This window comes from Arachis duranensis, chromosome 3 (assembly GCF_000817695.3).
Source record: "Arachis duranensis cultivar V14167 chromosome 3, aradu.V14167.gnm2.J7QH, whole genome shotgun sequence".
Classification (NCBI taxonomy): Eukaryota; Viridiplantae; Streptophyta; class Magnoliopsida; order Fabales; family Fabaceae; genus Arachis; species Arachis duranensis.
In genome coordinates, this window is record NC_029774.3 from 124,443,228 (window position 1) to 124,463,184 (window position 19,957).

Consider the following 19,957-nt stretch of genomic DNA (forward strand, 5'->3'; position numbering starts at 1 on the left):
ATAAATTTCATCAATTTTTTTTTAATTTTTTTATTCTTTAATTTCTCTCTTCAACCAAACAAATTTTTTTTTCTTCTTCTATTTTTCCTTCACACAAATATTAGGTAGCGTTTGTTTTGCAGTACTGGGATAGAGACTGAGAGACTGAGACACAGTATCATGTTTGTTAGTTCAGAGATTGGTATTAAAATTTCTGTTTCTACCCTCAAAATTTCAGTATTTCGGTGCCTCCAAAATGTAGAGACATAGGGGATTGATATTTTTAGAAACAGAGACTGAAACTTTAATAATATTTTATACCTAAAATACTCTCATTTTAATTAATTAATTTTAATTTTATCCTTTGTGTAAATTAAATTAGAGTTTTATTCTTGTTTCAATTTTTGTCTCTCACTTGACACCAAACATAATACTTAAATTTATTTCAATCTCCGTCTCTTAATCTCTGTCTCTCAGTCTCAATCTTTCAATATCTGTCTCTTCATCAAACGCTACGTTAGAGATGATATAGTCGATAACATGTAACAGAGTAACAGACTGCTGGGTAACTTTTTTCTCATCTTATAAGAGCCTTGAAAACGACATCGTTTTGCACGGGAAAGGTGGCACACGGCACTGGCCAACACATAGCCACGTTCCAATATTGCACCAATAACACGACAACACTGGCGCCCATCTTCATCCTTACAAGTCACAACTTCCCCCCACATAAATATCTTCTCCCCTCGCTCTTCTCACTTCTCACTCAAACCCCTCCCCCTCCCGCCGGTCTTTCTTTCTTTTCTTCCTCCTCTTGTTGTTTCTGCCATGGCTGCGAATCTGGGCAACCTGGCACTCTTACTAGACATAGCTTCCCCGCGGAGCATCATTCTCGACAGGAAGCTTATTCGCCCCGCCGGGATCGACGTTGTTTTGAGCTTGTCACCCAAAAGGGACCATGAGGGAGAGTATCGGAGCAGCAACAACAACCTCCGCGCGGTGATGGCCCGGGGGAAATCCAACTCCGAGAAGAACGGGGTCGGGTATGACGCCGAGTCCAGCGACGAGGACAATAATGGCGGAGGCGGCGGGTTCTGGGAGACTGAGGAGTGGGAGAATGAAATACGGAGGAGAGTAAGGGATTTCGAGGACAGGAGAGCGCTTGAGAAGAAGGCCGAGGAGTTGCAGAGCCGCGGCGGCGATGGGACGCAAGGAGGAGAGGAAGGTACGGAGGAGACCGAGGAAGAGAAGAAGATGAGAGTGAGAAGAGAGCTCGAAAAGGTTTTGTTTGTTTCAATTGACCTATTGGTGATAGATACATGATGAGATGGGATCTTAACTTTTATGTTTAATGAATGAATGTGGCGTGCAGGTGGCTAAGGAACAAGAAGAGAGGAGAGCGACGGCGCAATTGATGTTTGATTTGGGTCAGAAAGCTTACGGAAAAGGCATGTACGGACGTGCCATTGAGTTTCTTGAAGGTGCACTCACTATCATCCCCAGGCCTACTTTATTTGGTGGTGAGGTTGGTCGGCTCACTTCTCTCTGTTTATCTCTCTAATTGATGAGTGTAGATGGAGGGTTTTTAGGGTTTTGTTATTTATTTCAGATTCAAATATGGCTTGCTATGGCTTATGAGGCCCACAACCGCCACAAAGACTGCATTGATCTGTACAAGCAACTAGAGAAGACGCACCCCAGTATTAGCATCCGCCGTCAGGCCTCTGAGCTTCGCTACATTTTGCAAGCGCCCAAGCTCAAGATATCACAAGAGGAGATGGTCACCATACCCTTGATTGGTTCTAGTTACGACAGGTTCTTTCATTCTTACCATAATCTTTATACAATCCTAGTTTGTGGCAACAAATTATTTTTCTTGTATGTTGATGCATGATTCACAACTAGACAATGAACACAAGCAATTTGGCTCAATTTCCACAAATATCATTGCTTTTTTATTCCTTATCAATCTTTTTCAGTGGTTATTGACTTGTATAGAGTATAGGTGATACAGAAGGAATTTCATTTCTTGCAACTTGCTCAAGTTGTTGTACTGTTCATGTCAAATCGTCAATGTGTGATAATCTCTATTCATGTCTTATTGTCACTGAGCTGTGTCCCACTACACTGAACTGCCTCGGCATTTGTCACATTGTGGTGGATCATAACTATTAACTGCATATATAGTAATTTAAATTGCACTTTATTACTTTTGTGACTTGGAGCAAATTAGAAAAATAATATTTTATTTGTTACCATGCAATGTAGCTATGCGGGAACATGGAGTGATAAGTACAAGGACAAGGATCGAATAAGTGGATCGGTTACCAACCAGCTTCCATCTTCAAGAGATTACCTTGGGGATTTTCTTGTATGGAAACCTCCAATTGGGTTAGAGAAAAGTAGAGCTTTCTGGATTGGATTGACAGTATGGTTGGGTTTGGTTGGCGCTGCCCTCATTATTCAAAAATGATCATACACTTATACATACACATTTTGCCGTCTCCAATTTCTCATCTATCCGTTCTACTTAATTAGCTCTAAGATTTTCTTTTTGATTTGTATATACATAATTATAATTATATATAGATTCTAATGTGAAGCCCCATGTCACTGTAACATTGTTGTACCGTTTGTACTTGTGGAATATATTTGTAAAATTAATTACATGCTGTCTTATTATTTCCCAGGCATAGTAATTCTGCTAAACCGTTTCCAGTTTTTAATCACACAAAAAATATTTTTTTTTTGAAGGAAAGAGCTCAACACAACAAGGTGAAGTAATTAAACAAAACAACAAAAAACAAATGCTAATCAAACAAACAAACATCTCTTCATAGTTATATCTAGCAATGTCGTCAACAACTAAAAGATCAAATTCAGTCCATTTGTTAAAAAATTTCGCAACACCTGAAGAAATTCCCTAGCCTTTCAGCATCGTTTCAGAAAACTCTTCAATCTATCCTACGCTAACCAATACCCGATCAAAGCGACTGCACGATTGATCCCGAAACCACGTAAACTTTCAATCATTCACCTCTAGAACCACCAGCTCCATATCTTGTATCCATGTTTTAAAAATTACTGCTACTGTAAACATACTAGCTCATTTCTTTTCTTCCACTTACACAACTTCTTTAAAGTCACCCATGTAGCAAATAGGGATTTGACACAAACCATAAATAAAATTCAACTAGCAGAACACAAAATTAAAATTCTTGTTCGTCAACACCCCCTCCACACACAACCATCTTTTCCCTTTATAGTAGTTACGCAAGTCAAATATCAGTACGTCCCACAACAACAAAAAAACCTCTAAAAGCACCGTCCGGAACTCACAAGAACCTAACCCACTGAATCATTTTTCCAAAATTATACTGCATCAATTTTGTATCCACCTGCTTTTTCGTCTCTATTAATTTTAACATGTTCAAACTATATTTTGTCTTAAATTTTTCATCATACCCAAGCTTCCAACACCCCCTAAGTCCCTCACATTCAAAAACTAAAATCATTTAAAAATTGTATTACACATCTTATTCCGATTTTTAGGACGACTCCTTCTTGCTTTCTCTTTTTGTTTTGCTTACTTCTTTTTCTGTGCAATAAGTTCATTCGGAGTTTGAAGAGCAGCCATAATATCATCTTCTTCATCATAAGGAACAGCTCCTGATTCCATCACCAAATCCCAAACTACTCTATTTTCATCCAAGTCTGCAACCCAATAACCACCTTGCTGGTACTGCTCACTGTCAACGTCTTTGTCCAAACATCCCGACTTCTCCAAGTCCCTTATAGCCCCTTCCTCTTGGACACAAATTTTCTCCAACAAAATAGTTTCACCCCCTGAATCTAATTCCTCCGCTTCACCATCCCTCATCGAGCTAGCTCCAGTGTTCCTTTTGTCAGTCATATTCATCCTATTTGCTCTGGCACAGGATTCATTCCACCTCCAACTCATTCCTAACTACTGTTTTCCAACCTCTCTTACGCTTACAGCATCACCCTATGCACCAGTCTCATATCTCTTCTTTGTCAGTTTCTCATCAGAATATGCCATCAACCCAACACCATTTACTTTGTTGGCTAAGCAGTTCTCTGCCAGACTCGCTTTTTGCCCTGCACCACCAATCAACTCCTTCTCGGTGCTGGTCAACTCAATAGTGGCTCGACAAACTTCTCGCAGTTTACTACTATCCACGTCATCTTCCTCTACCCGACGGTCATCACAGTCGCCGCCACCAACAACCAGCCGTCCTGCTTCCTGCCTTCCCGTTCCCCCACCATTCTCCTCGTCGTTGTTGGGTCTCAAAAACTCCACGGCTGCTGCGTGAAGGGCAGAACCTTCCATTCTCTTCTCTCCCAAGATCGCGCAGTCCCCTTCACCGGTGCCTACGACCTCTGCCAAAGCAAACTTAGGAATACGCAAAACAATGTAGCACCACTGCATCCCACCTCAAACTCTCCTATGGCGCAACCCAAGTCATGGCCATCCCCAACAAGAAGCTGTTGGTCTCTTCTATCCTTGTAAAGCGCCGCTGGATTGTTTCTGGTTGTGAGTACCCGACCTATGTTTTTCCTGTTCCATCAGATGAGCCTGTTTGGTTTACTAAAGTAGCCTCCCCAAATCTTACTCCCCCATAGTCATAGGATACCGTTTTTTCAGACGTGGCTTTATTGTTGCTTAATGGGGATCCCAAAGAATAATTATTTCATTATTTGAGTCTAATTCGTATGAATTGTCATCTTTAGAAGGTTTAGGAGGTAAGCATCAAAGTGGTCTCTGAAGTTGTCTTCGAGGATCAAAGTAGTCCCTGAACTTAAAAATTTGTCAAGATCATCCCTGAACTTGATCTCCGGTACTCATAGTGGTCCTTCCGGTGAATTTCGTCCAGTTGGTGCAATCGAAAAGCTGACCTGGCGTCGTTGGTGACACGTTTGCAGCCTAACGGCTAGCTGACGTGGCCAAGTAAATGCTTTGGAGTCAATTTGGTCTCTAATTTTAGTTTAAAAATCCTAACCCCCAATTTGACTCTGTTCTCCTTTCTTCTCCATCGCACACATTGTTCTTGTCTACTATCCGTTCATCTCCACCGCACCAGAGGTGAGTCTTCAGTGTTGTCTTCATCTTCGAACAGCAGACGTTATGGCTAGCGCAAGCAACGCAGCTGGGAGCTCCAACAACCCAAGTTCGTTTGGAAGCATCATGAGGAGAATGAATAGAAACAGAGATGCGCGTCTGCCAAAATGGTGTGCATGCGGGTCGAGACCAGTGCTGCAATGGTCAGCGACGGAATCTAATCCACGGAGAGCGTTCGTGGGTTGCCCAAACTACAATGTAAGTGCTTGATTATGTTCTTTGTTGTAAATCTAGAGGTAAAGTTGGTTGATTCACTTTCCTGGGTTTAGACTGCAGGTAAGAGGTGGTGTGGGTTGTTTCTTTGGATGGACAAAATTCTGGAAGAAGATATGGTGACATGTGATGGTAAAACAAGCCCTTCAAACGACAACGAAGAATGGAAGATGAAGATTGCTTGGAAACTTGGAAGACTGGAGTATGAAGTTAGAGTTCTGAAAATGGGGGGGATTTTCTTGTTTACATGTATTCTGCTGCTTCTGGTTACAGTTGTTGTGCTTGTCTTAAGGTTGGATAGGCAGCAGAGTCAATTGTTCTGTTCATATAATTGCACTTGTATATGTTGTTCTGTTCATATAATTGCACTTGTAATTTTGGTTGAAATTACTGCAGATTAAACTATTTCACATGACTGTCCAAGAGTAATTTGGAATCTGAATAAAGTAGAGGTTATATGTAAATAATTGTTCCTGTAGTACTAATGGAATCCTCTAATTTTTCTAATCGTAATTGCATATCAGAGAACAACAAAAAAAATATGGCACAGCTCAAGTTCAATGAGGTCATAATCCATAATCATATATTAATGCAGAAAACATATACAAAATAGGCAAGGAAGAGCCAGGGCAATATTCTACAAGTATATTAGAAGTTCTCAACATACTGAGAACACAAGTTTTGAACAAAAAAATCCCCAACACTTGAGTTCTAAATGCAGAAAGTACACTGCTTCATCAAAATAGTTAAACAAAATAATGTTCTCCTAAACATAATAAACCTAGTCTTTATTTTTTGTTTCTTGGTGGTCTGAATTCAGGATTTGGAACAAACTTCATGAAGTTAAAAAGTCTTGTTACGGTCCCCTGTGATACACCTTGCATAGGATGAGACGGAGGAAGAGTTGTGGGTTGACTGGTTGCTGGTGGGGTGGCAGCAGGTGCGATGGTTCCTTCTTGAAAGCTGCTTCCTGGAGTTGCCTTTTCTTGTTTGGATGACTTCCTTTTGGGAGGCAGTTTTGGTGGCCTCACAGGAGGAGGCAAGACCTATTAGTGAAGACATGTATAATAGTTACTAAAAGTGGAGAAGAACATGCACATAATAAGATTGAATGTGACATAATTTTGTTAACCTCTTGAGAGTCATCGATTTGTGACAATGGTGGTTGACTGGCTTCAAGTTGAATTTCGGTGGGGGGTTATGGGACAACGGTGGCTTCACCACCATTAGCTACAGCAGCAACCTTAGTAGCAGCAGCCTTCTCTGTAGCAACAGCCTTAGTAGCAGCAGCAACCACCTCATCAGCAGCTCTCTTTCCACAGTTTCTCTTTGTGTGTCTCGATTCACCACAATAACGACAGTGACCTTTTTGATAGATTCTTTTCATCTTCTTCTTTTGCTTTTTACCCCCACTTGGCTCCTCATCTGCATCCTTTCTTCTTTTTTTCGTAAGTGGACCTGGTTTCTTTTTAAATTTAGGTGCTTATGGTCTGTTATGTGGTGACTTTTCCCAAAGAGCTTGACCTGGAATTGGGTTGATATGGAAGGCATATGTGTTATTATATGCTTACATTGTCAACCACTGGTGACAAAACTCATCTGGTCTTCTACCAACCCTTGCTAATGCAGCACAAGCATGCACACACGGCATCCCTAAAGAACATTATCACAAGTCCAAAAATTACCAATATTAAGCCAACAGTCAAGAAAAAAAATTACAAAGCAAGAAACAAGTAACGGTATATCACCACTCAATTGCCAAAAATCACATGTGCAGAGCCTCTTCCCCAGATCAACAACCATGTTAGTCGGCCAACCGTGAACCTCAAATTTCTTGTACTCAGACCACATCGGGACCCAACTCTTTGACTCCTTCCTTATTTTTTCCAATCTGCTTCGCTGTATAGGTGGTAGAATACTAGTGTTGGAATTAAGCTTCACTTTGTTCCTAGCGATTGACCTCATTGCATACAGTCTGACTTCCTCTAACAGTGTAATGATAGGTTTGGCTCTAGCTTCTTTGATCCTTGAGTTGAAGACTTCACAAGCATTGTTGCAGATATTGTCTATTTTAGGTGCGTTGCTAAAGAAAACCCGGCTCTAAGAGTCTCTAGGCCACTTGTTCAAATACTCCCAAGCTTCCTTGTTAACCCTCTCAATCTTTTTTATACTCTCTAGGAACCCATCTTGGCTGGTGCACCTTACACACTCCCATAGCAACCCTCTCAGCTGGAGATCTTTCCACTGCTTATTGAAGTTCTTCCATAAGTGCCACACACAGAATCTGTGATGGACACCTGGAAAAACCTCATTAACAGCATGGATTAGGCCCTGAGTTTAAAAAAGAAAACAGTGACATACAAGTTATCGAGCATCAAACTGATCCCTTTAGTTATATAAGTGACGTCAATTTAGTCCCTTAAGTTTTATACGTGACATCAACTTAGTCCCTTCAGTTTTATAAGTGACAGAAATTTAGTCCTTGTTCGTTGAATTACATATCAGTTCAATATATATATACCAGTTCATGGAGCAGTAGTCCATCTATTTAGACAAAGCATTGGTTAATTACAAAGACAGCAGTTCAGCAGTTCAGCATATATAAAACGAAATTATACAAGAACAAAACAACATATATCAGAGCAGCCTATACAAATTATACAAACTATGCAATTACTCATGCTAATAAAAGAGCAGCCTATACAAATTATACAACAACAAAACAACAAAAACATGGATAAAACATACCTTCTGCATATCTGAAATGAAACAGAGCTTGTTTTGCTTATAATCTCCCAAGTCTTGATGAAGTAATTCCAAAAACCACCTCCAGTTTTCAGTATTTTCAACAGGGACAATTGCATATGCAATCACATATATGTGATTGTTTGCATCTTGTCCAATTGCAGACAAGATCTGGCCACCATGCTGGGTCTTCAGAAAAGCTCCATCCAAGCCTATGAGCGGTCTACAGCCAACCAAAAATCCCTTCTTACAAGCATCCAAGCAGATGTACATCTTTTCAAATATTGGTTTATCATCAGGGTTGGGTTGAGGGATAACTCCAATTGTGATAGTAGAGCCTGGGTTACTCATAAGCAGTGTCAGCCCATAATCCCTTTTACCATCCCATACTAGGCAGCAACATCACCATACACAACAGTCCTGGCATCTCCTAAGGCCCTAGTCAGTGAACACTTGCTTAGTTCCAAGTCACATTTTGTCTTAAAATACTGAGCAGCCTCACAGTGTCTTAAGTTAGGATATTTTCGTAGCTTCTTCACCAATTTCCCAGCCAGCCACTTCCTAGTAGCCAATCTATTTTTGGTTTCCCTTGCACAACTGTGATCATCATTGAACGTCTTAATCTGCCAGTAATTGTTCTCAGTGTTGTTAGCAGCATAGACAAGCCATCCACAGTTCTCATCCTTACACACTGCTTTCATCCTTACATTATCATTTTTTTAAACCAAATCTTCCGACCCTCCTGTATACAATATTCACGCACAGCCTCTTTGAACTCCATCTTTGTAGTAAATGTCATTCCAACAGCAAGCCTAAGCTCCCCAAACCTACCTCCATCTCTGAACACAGGAAAAACCTCATCCGAATCAATCTCTTCCAATTCATCCTCAGAGTTTGGAGGAGTCTTCAGTTCTTCTGAGTGTCATGAGTCTCCACCATCAGATTCCTCATAACCTTCATCTTGGGCATCATCATATGTTCCCATGGACCCGAACCTAGGAATTGGTCCAAAAAAACGTGCATCATCCTCAGAGCCTGAATCAGCACACACGGGACCATCATCCTCAACCATTACAACCCTCTTTTGTTTAGAATTTTTCTTAGCTATCCTAGTTCTCTCCTTCACATTTGTCTTTTTCTTTTCTGCTGATCTCTCCACACCCACATCTTCCTCACTAGACACTACATCACCATCAGATCGATATTGTTCATCCTCCTCACTACCAACACTGGCTTCACTATTCGAGGAATCTTCTGAGTTAGACAATGCCACATGTTCTGTTTGGGGCTGTTTTTCCTTACCAATACTTCTTATACTAATTCCACTAGCAGCTGCTCTTGTTAATGGCCTCCTTCCATATGATGTTGGTACTGCAGATTTTATATTCCTAGTCCCTCTCCTTGGTACAGCAGACTTCTTGGTCTCTTTTGATTTCGACCATGGTTTAGGTATTTCAGTGGGTAGCGACATTTTTTTGGGTGGATTTTTCGACTTGGTTTTACTGGTTTGAGTCACTGTTTTTGGAGGTGGATTGGGGTTGGACATAGGAGTTGCAGTGGGGTGGGATTGTACTTTTTTTGCTGGTTTACTAACAGTAATTGAAATAGGTTGGAGCTTTGTAGTTGAGTCTGATTTTTCGGTGGGAATAGTGGTGTCATTTGGTGCACAGGTTGGAGTAGATGCTGCTGTGGTGGAAATTGGCTCGGCATTGTCATTGGTGGTGGGGTTTAGGGTGGGATTCAAATCCTGTATCACCAAAACCTCCTTCCCTTTAGATGAAACTACCTCTGCTTCCTCAATGTACAGAGGTTCTGAGACTCCATGTTCATAGTAAACATGAACAACCCACTTGTTCTGCTGTCCAAGGTAGCACATCTCCAACAGTTCCTTGTCATTTGTTAAAGTCCTTAGACCATTTTGCAACGGCCTATTAGGAACCAACCACCATGTTTGAGTGACCTTGTCATATCCAAGATCCTTGTGGTAGTCTCGGACAAAGAAGACGTTCAATTTGTCTGTATCAACTCTTGGCAACTCAAAGACATCTCCACCATTGTAAGTCACACCTCCATCAACATCTGTGATGAATGATCTTCCATGGTGAAATAGTATGGTAATCAAATCATCACCCATCTGCAATTTAAATTTTTTTTATCTTATATCAGCCTCCCTAAACTTCAACCACATTACCAACTTACTAACTCCATAACTAAAACTGTAACAGCAGTAAACCCTTGGACAAAAAAATAAGTTTTCGTCTTAACAAAAACCCCCTTAGTTAGCCTAACCACTAAGAAACCTCCTCCTGATCAAACCCTAGCCAATACCCCAAAACACAAGCATGCATTCTGACATAAAACACTCCAACAAAACGTTTTTTCTCCTTGTGAAGAATAGATTAACAACAAAATTTAAAAAACAGAGTTTCACCACACATTTAAATATTTTTTTTGCGTACCTTTATCAGAGAAACCCGTCTTCACAACTCTCTGTATGCTGCAGATGATGAAGGCGATCCTCTGGAGTTTAGGTTCTCCACCGAAATACGCTCCGGTGACTGCAATAGCACTGGCGCCAGTGAAGAGGATAACGGAGAAGAAGAGAGCTCTGCTTTGTGTTGTGTTTGTGTGTTTGAGTATGGGAGATGAGACGTTAGTGTAACATTGAGGGAGGGGTTTTTTTTCCCATAAAACGATGACGTTTTATGTCTTTTTGGCGCCACACCAAAAACGACGTCGTTTTGGGTTGCAAACGTGTCACTAACGACGCCAGGTCAGCTTTCCGATTGCGCCAGCTGGACGAAATTCACCGGAAGGACCACTATGAGTACCGGAGATCAAGTTCAGGAACGATCTAGACAAATTTTTAAGTTCAGAGACTACTTTGATCCTCGAGGACAACTTAAGGAACCACTTTAATGCTTACCTCGAAGGTTTAGGTTCCTCACATCAAGTGGTCTGTAACCAATTAAAAAAAAAAAAGAAGAAATGATATTACAGCCGCGAGAGTAGATAATGTAGTGAGTTTACTTGGAATTTTTTTCCAGAAGGGTGGGTTGAACAGCTTCTACTTATTATATCGTCACAATATTCACTCACATTATATACTCATTAATATTACGAGTTTTTATTCACTATTGGTCTTAACCAATCTCAAATTTAAATATACTTATTGCAAGACATAGATGATAACTAATAAACTAAAGCATTGCGTGTATTTACTTGGCACTTAAGAATATGATCTCTGTAGTTGGTTAGTTGTGGACTGTCCAGTGTCGCGTATTGGCTGCTTTTGATTAACTTGATAATTGAAGCTCAGTTTTTTCGTATTGTCAAGAGATTAACTTAACTATAGTTATACAGTTATAAAATTGGTGAAACATCAGTCTGAATGCTCATGGAGCAAATCAAATCAAAATCAATTAAACTTGTCGTAATTGATCATCTAAAGAACAAAAATTTTTGTGATGTTTTCTGGGCCAACAACATAACAGGTTCTTCTTTATTTCTGGCTCGACATTATCAAATAAAGGCTCAGAGCCCAAATACAGTATGGTTCTTGGCGGCGAAGTCCGAAGTGAAGGCGCCGCGCTTCCGTCTTGGCAACTCAAGCAAGGCGAGAACGACGGGGAGAGCAGCAGGTCCGCCGGCGAAGATCCGGGCTAAAGCGCCGATGCAGGAGACGGCGGGAAGAACAGCGACTACGAGGAATGAGTCTTCAGAAACGGGATAAGGTACCGATAAAGAGCTACAGCTGCAGATTGGGGAAGGAGAGCTCTTCCAACTCCGGGTCGGGTCATAGGTTTGGGGATCCGGTTTTGTGTGATTTGGGCTTGTCTGTTGTCCTGGACTCTAACAAAAAAAAGGCCCATAACACCAAAACCCTAGTTGTAAAACCATAAACCAAAAAATCTAAATCCATCCTCACGCAACTATAAAATACCCCAAACCCTAATTCCTCTATCTCTGTCCGCCGAACCCCTACCTTCAGAGTGCTCGCTTGAGATCCGAAGATGACAACTCGCTTCAAGAAGAACCGCAAGAAGCGCGGTCACGTGAGCGCTGGGCACGGTCGTATCGGAAAGCACCGTAAGCACCCAGGAGGTCGTGGTAACGCCGGTGGCATGCACCACCACAGAATCCTGTTTGACAAGTACCATCCCGGTTACTTCGGTAAGGTAGGTATGCGGTATTTTCACAAGCTCCGCAACAAGTTCCATTGCCCAATCGTTAACATCGACAAGCTGTGGTCATTGGTCCCGCAAGAGGTGAAGGATAAGGCCTCCAAGGAGAAGAAGGCTCCATTGATCGATGTAACTCAGCATGGTTACTTCAAGGTCTTGGGAAAAGGTGTGCTCCCTCAGAACCAGCCTGTTGTCGTCAAGGCTAAGCTTATTTCCAAGGTCGCCGAGAAGAAGATCAAGGAGAACGGTGGCGCCGTCCTTCTCACCGCTTAGGTTTCCTTTTAAACTTCATTTTCTTTTTCTTCATTCAGGAGTTTTAAGTTTTGTGATCTGTTGAGACTCTGGTTTCTGATCGTTTTAATTTTAATTAAATGCTGTTATGGATATTTTCCGAATCGTAATGCTGTCTTATATTGCTAAGGATATATATATTTTTTAGAGAAGTTTATTTCATATGCGCTGAACCGTTGTTTCAATTAGATTAGTTAATCTATTAATCCAGTTTGCGCAATGGAAATGGTTCTTCAGGAGTGCTTGGAGAAATCTATTCTAGGTTTGTCTTTTGATCTGTTTAATTCATATCCGCAACCAAATCTATTCTGCAATCTGTTAAGCTGCGGTGGTATGTGCAGAGAAACTATGAAGTTGCCTAATTTTTATTAGGCTACGGATTAATAGATTGTGAAGAAGCTTTAATACTCGGGGGTAATTCACGGTTTTCTTAAAAGAAAAAATTATGGAAGCGATTAAATTCATCAGTCCACTGATCAGTATGCTTGCGGCCTAAAATCAAACTTCCAATGTAATTGTTAAGGATAATCTTGTTCCGCCATTTCCAATAAATAATGCATAGATATTGAAAATACAGTAGTAGTAATAGTATTGGGATTTTACACCATAACAAGTTATCTTCTCACGGAAATGGGGAAATGTTTTAAGTTTTACCTCCTTTCTCCTGCTGGACTTCGCTTGGGCTAGAGTGTGAAATTCAAACTTTTGTTCACTTTTTTTTTTATAATTTGTGCAAAACATATTTGTGTAATATTTTATCATTAGAAGGTTAATTTTTTTTGTTGGTAGAATCGTATGGATCTACCTTATAAAGTTATATATGACATTTTAATACTACAGTCCCAACACAATAGACAATACATGTATTACAACAAAACCCAAGAGCTTCTTTGAAAGCCTGATAGCCCATAGAACATATAGAATTTACAAATCAATTCCATCCCTAATCCTACCCTCCAGCCACCTCAATCAACGATATTTGTTCCAGTTACAGCTCCGTATGTTTAGTGTATAGCATGAGACATGGACACACAGACATAGTTCATCTCCATTCATAACAAAAAATTACGCAGGTAACAAAAATTTTAGTAATTTTAACAACAAATTTAATACATATCTTCTTAATCAAATAACAAGTAATTAATTGGCATGATTTCTATTTTGAATCCTTGTGTCAATTTTAACTTGTTAAAAAAATTAATTGGAGGGTGAAATATTTCAACGCGTAGAAGCCAATGGAAATAAATTATCCATAGTATCCATACTATAATTTTTTTCCTAATACATAATATTAAAAAACAAATAAAAAATAGAATTTCATTTTAGGAAAAAAATCCAGAAAAGGGCAAATAAAAGGATGAACAAAGATGAAGATGGAGACACAATTGGTCGATGATAAAGGTTTGATTGCAATATGGCAGAGATACAAATCGCAGATCTGGAGATTTAGAAGAAGGAAGAAGACAGAGATGCAATCTGGAGAGTATGAAGAGGAAGTGATGGCAGGCCATGAAGAGAGAAGAAACAACCAAATAGAGGATGTGTGTGGGCGTGTCTCTGTCTTAAGCAGACACACCCACTAACCAAACACTACTGTAATTCATGGAAACCTGGCCTCCAGTTGGATGACTTAGACCTTCGGTTAGATTTTTTCGACTTATATGGGGAACCGGAACACAACCTGGATATGGAGCGCTATACTTGGGTGCAACAAAGCTAGTACTACCAAAACAGAAGCAACAACCTCTAAATTGATTCTTTAATTTCTTGCAGATTGCAAGCCGGAAGGCAAAGTAGCATTGTGACATAAAAGAGAGTTCAGAAGGGATGAGTGTTGAGAAAGAAACAGGTGAACGGAAGAAAAGGATGAGCAGCAGCAACCCCATCCACTACAGCCCTATCGTCCGAGACTCAGCCACCCCTGTTTGAGGGGTGGAGATAGAGAAGTGCTAGAGGATTATCGAAATTTATTGTTTTTGACCATCACATTTGATGATAAAAAATAATAAATTTTGATGACTTTCTAGCATTCCTATCATACGAGGCAACTAGGCATAACACTTCTAAATTATACAACTGGGCTAATGTTGGCCCTTGAACACAAGTTTGACAAAATGAAATTAAATACATAAAAAACTTGGTTCTAGAATTTGCAACACTTTCATGTTTGCTGATCATTATTTGCGACACCATTGGGTTTTGAATCTTTATGCCCACCCCACTTCTTTATTCTATCTTCTGCAAGGGAGGCCTGCCATCAACACCCAAAATTAGCATGAATATAACATAATGAAATTGGTTTGCATGCAATGTGATATGGTCTGATCTTCACAAAAACGTTACCTCTTTGTCCCAGTCAGTTCTATATACTATGATGAATAGAACACAAGTTTGGACAATGGTCCCCGTGAGCATCCCAGACCAGATCCCCTGGAAATATCCATCATAACATATCACACGACTGAATAATAGAGAAGGCAAATAAGGGAAGCAAGAGAAAGGCTTACAATGACACCAAAGTCAAGCGCATATCCCAAAATAAGTCCAAGAGGAACTCCAAAAAGATAGTAACAAGCAATGTTGACATAGGCAACAAGACTCTGCCACCCTGCCCCAACGGCAACACCTGAAAGAACAGGCTGCACATTGTTGATGATGATGCAAAAGGCCAACATTGGTGTCAGCTCCATCACCAGTTCCTTCACCGCTGAATCATTCGAGAACAAGGAAGGGTATTGCTTCCTGAACATGATAAGAACCAGTGACATTGCTAGACCCAGCACAAACGATGTTATCACTGCTACCACTAGCGAGAATTTCGCTGCTCTTGGGTGTGATGCCCCTAGTTCATTTGACACCCTCACACTGCCCACAACTCAACAAAATTAATTCATCTTAATTAAACAATAACCACTTTACACTTTAGGATTAACACAATAACAAATACCTTACTGCTGCATTCATTCCAAAGGATACCATCACGGTCCAACCCAAGATGTTCATGCTGCAAATCCATTGCTACAAGGTCAGATATGATTTCACCAAATTCAAATAGGCTATACTCATAGCACAATTAAAGTAATACTGAAAGATTAAGTATATCACAATTCCAACATGTGCTTAATTTTTCAAGGACAAATTTGAAAATTACTTTTGGCAGAAACACATAAGAAAGTAGTGTGCATGGTCACGTCCCAGAAAAAGTATGCACGCATGGTAAAGGAGGAAGAAACCAAAATAGTTTAAATAAATAAATAAATAAAAATTTCAGTTTTGATAATACTTAATGGAGATAAATTCCATTGATTTTTCTAGAATTTTAATTTAGAATTGTAGGTGTGTGAGATCCATTACTAAAGTGATCAGAATTTGTATGTAGTTATACTGGATTCGTAGCAAGTGCATCCATATGTATCGGTAAGGCCGTGTGTGAAATGTTCTTTCTGTTTTCCATGAGAGGTCCTTCTTTGCTTTTCCAAAAATGCTTAAACCATGGTGGGGTCTGTAGCATTGTGATATATATTCACTAGACTCCAAATTAAATAAGGTGAATGCTATGGTGCCTAAAATGTGGTGCCTATTTACTAAAAAGAATTAAAAATCAATATTTAATTTAAAAAATATAAAAATAAATAATTTTTAAAAATTTAAAATTTACTAAAAAAAAAAGTTAAGCAAAATTTAGATACCAAATCATAAACACTATAGAATTGGCCATTAAATAATTGAGGGAGCTTAAACTTCTCACTGTTAAATCGATCAATCACTTTTATATCAAGGAAATGAAAGAAAACGACAAATGTTTTTCTTTTTCTTGGGTGGGGAAGGGTGTGGAATGATTCAAAAGGTAGTTTTGCATGAAACATTACTTTAAATTTTATCAAGTGCACACTATGATATAAATACTAATGATGGATAGTGATGAGAAATCATAATTTATATAACGGTAATGCTAAGGTAAAAAAAATCGTCCGAACTTATTTTATATAATATTTATTAATTAGTATAATAATCAATAAATGATCAATAAAATAAATTTTGATTATTTTTTGGTTAATTTATGTTGATCACCAAACATTTTCGTTTATATAATTTGATGATAGCTCCCTCTTGGCCCCTGCCTTTATGCTTAAATTAATGAATTTCTGTCGTTTGGCTGAGTGTGGGAGCAAGTGCCTAGTGGCAATAAGTTTTCATTTTGACTTTGCTATCCATTCCAAATGCTATACACAAAAAAAAGAGAGTTTTATGGTGCCTTTATTATGGTATTTAAATTATAAAATTTTTATATAATAATTTAATTAAATTCACATAAAATTAATATTTAAAAAACGTTAAATAAAAATTTAATTAAATTAATTAAATAAATTAATTAAATTATTTAACTGTTCTCAAATATTAACTTCTTCGCCTGCATCATCTGAGTTTCCACCTTTTCCAATTCATCAAGCAATGAGTGCAATGTTTGGTATGAAGTAGGAACTACTACTGGAAGCTGTCCCGTGATTATGATTTTTTGGTACAATAATAGAACCGAATCCCAAAGCATGCTATTCTCTGCATTTATTAAGTGTTTTTTATTTATTTTTTATTGTTTTTCAAATTAAATTTATTTTTTAGTTTCAGAAGATCATTAATTAAATTTTACCTATTATACCATTTATTATTAAATAAAAAAGTTAAAGACTAAAACGTTACTAATAATGAGAGAAAATTATATTAAGAATAATTTAGTTCTTTTCTTTTGATTATTTATATTTTCAAAAAAAAATAATGATTGTTTTAAGAGAAAATATAGAGAACTATAATTTTATTTAGTTAATATTAATTAATTTTTTTTAATTTGAATGTTTTTATTTTTTGAAGGATTTAAAATTTATAGTTTATAACTTAAGATTTTGGATATTAAAGGTTTATTAGAATTTAAAATTTAAAATAAATAAATTTTTTTAAAAAATTAACTAATATTAACTGAAAAAAAATTATTTTCTAACATTGTTCTTTATTTAATATTTTTGCACAACTAAAAAAATACCTAATATAAAAGGAAGGGGTATTATTTAATAATATTAATTAGTTAGAACTTAGAATGATGAACAGTTGACCAGTTAATTAAACAAAGTTTTATATTTATAGTACCTGTAATTTAGCTGACAAGTGGCTTTATGCCTTTAAAGTAATATAGATGGTTTTATATTAAAAAACATTAGTTTTTAAAGTATTTATTATATAAAAAATAAAAGCATATGTTATATATTATTAAATTTTTTCAACAAAATAACCTTAAAGAAACTTTCTTTTAATTAGTGTTTAACTAAAATGAGATGCAATAAACTATTCTTTATCATAAACCTAATCCAGTATCTTACAAAATAGAAAAAGGATAATATAAAAAATCGCACATGATCATTTGCGAAGTAATATTATTAAAAATAAAAATGATAATATCATTTTTTTATAAAATAAAATAAAATCATATTGATTTTGATTCTATATCTTGCACAATATAAATTTAGATTTAATAATTCATACTCGGGTACGGTATACTTATAATAAAAGCTTTTTACATAAATATATTTTTTTATGGCACACTCATTCACTTTCGGTGTTGTACCATGTACTAACTTTATTATGTGTTGAAATCAGAAAGACTTTTATAATTTGTTTCATATTGATTTTGTCATTTATGATGATTCCAAAGGCATGTGGATACGTTGGTTTAAGCATTACTGCATTAGGCACTATTATAATACATAAAATAAATCTTTGTAGCAATAACAAAAGGGCAAAAAGGGTAACTTTTCTTTCCGAATGAATATTGATTAGCAGAGTGATTGATGTGAGGGGTCTCACCAGATAGATAAGGCATCAACTGAAACTTCTGCATTCTTGAGATATCCCGCGAACAGAATTAGTGCCATAAAATACCACATTTCCAGGCTGCAAACATATATATACATACTGTTAAAGTAAAAATTATATATATATATATATATATATGTAAACTCAAAAAAATATTAATCTAAAATAACAAAAATAATTATAATTGTTCTTATTTTATTTTTAATATAAATAAATATTATTTCTTCATTTATGTTCTTAAATAATTATTTAATTATTCATTATCTCCTACTCAATTATGAAATATGAAATTCACTTGTTATAGTATTTATGATATAAATAAAATTTATTTCTAACCAAAATAATTACTCTAGAGTCTAGACAAGACTATTTTAATAGAGATTATTAATATATAGATGATATATTTAATTGTCTTAACTAAATTTTAAAGAAATACTAATCATTTAAGTTATATTTAATTAAAAAATTAAGATTCAATTTGATTATTAACTAATTATTAGTTAATGTGATAAAGTTAATTATCACTATTTATTTTTTTATTGAGTTGATTAATTTATTTATTTTTAATATTTATATTAGATCAAATTTAACCAAATAAATTATTATTGTTTCTTAAGTTTAAAAAAATAAAATTTTAATATAAAATTCAAAAAAATAATTTATATTTTATTTTAAGAACAAACATAACACCACTAAGAGAAATAATATATAAATATTAGTGGAGGCAAGTGCTCCTTTTCACAACGTAAACATCAATTAAATTCATCTAATTCATTAGTCTGCCAACTATTATATATACAAAAATATTATTAGTATATTAAAATTAATTATTAATATATTTATATATAATTATATGTATAATTTAATTTATTTATAATATGTATTTATATTTTAATATATATATTATTTTAATAATTAATTTTAGTAATTAATTTGAATGTACTCTTAACATCATCCATATATATTATGTTAGCATTTATTTTCACATGTATGTCGCGATCTTTGTAGTGCAAGCATCAAGCATGGGAAACGAGTTATATTCTGTCCTCTATTATTTGTACCCTGGTACTAAAAAGCGTCAAACCAAATTAAAAAAAATTCGAGTATGTGAGAAACTTATATTAGGTATGGAGTATGGTCAATGTATTCTTCACATTTATATGAGTATTGATTGATGTATGACCTATTTAATTCGTTAGTTATTAGATAAGACATAAAAAATCTTACTTGAACACTTGAATTTAAAATACATTTCACCAATCAATGCAAGACGGACCCAGGTTAATAAGAAGGGACACTGTTGTCTCTGCTAAGTTTTGAAAAAAATGTTAATAATTATATACAAATAAATATATCTCTTGTCAAATTTGATTTAGTATAAAAAATAATAAACATTGATAATGCTCTTTTTAAAATTAGTTAATTATCAAACTGAATCTTAATTTTTGAAACATATGTAAAATTAATACTATTTTTTAAAAAATTAGTTGAAATAAAAAAATATTATTTATATATTAAATAATAAAAAATAAAAAAAAATCAA

The 19,957-nt window shown here is 36.5% G+C and overlaps 3 protein-coding genes across 3 annotated transcripts in view; 2 read left to right on the forward strand and 1 right to left on the reverse strand.

The window, feature by feature from the left end:
- Window positions 1–753: 753 nt before the first annotated feature.
- LOC107481365 (uncharacterized) lies at window positions 754–2,668 on the forward strand (the record flags this gene model as incomplete). Its single annotated transcript, XM_016101649.3, is given in 4 exon segments — window positions 754–1,260; window positions 1,352–1,504; window positions 1,589–1,794; window positions 2,248–2,668. Coding segments are annotated over 4 exon segments (1,017 nt in total). The 3' UTR covers window positions 2,453–2,668.
- A 9,357-nt stretch (window positions 2,669–12,025) lies between these two features.
- On the forward strand, window positions 12,026–12,656 carry LOC107481364 (60S ribosomal protein L27a-3). The gene has a single exon (XM_016101648.3). It carries the CDS (start codon window positions 12,091–12,093, stop codon window positions 12,532–12,534), a length of 444 nt encoding a protein of 147 aa, XP_015957134.1. The 5' UTR covers window positions 12,026–12,090; the 3' UTR covers window positions 12,535–12,656.
- A 1,281-nt stretch (window positions 12,657–13,937) lies between these two features.
- LOC107481363 (protein DETOXIFICATION 29) overlaps window positions 13,938–19,957 on the reverse strand; it is a gene marked incomplete in the record, with an annotated part of 8,451 nt that continues 2,431 nt past the window's right edge. Inside the window, 5 exon segments of the mRNA XM_016101647.3 lie at window positions 13,938–14,803; window positions 14,896–14,982; window positions 15,060–15,417; window positions 15,500–15,556; window positions 18,406–18,492. Coding sequence (XP_015957133.1) covers window positions 14,714–14,803; window positions 14,896–14,982; window positions 15,060–15,417; window positions 15,500–15,556; window positions 18,406–18,492 — 679 coding nt within the window.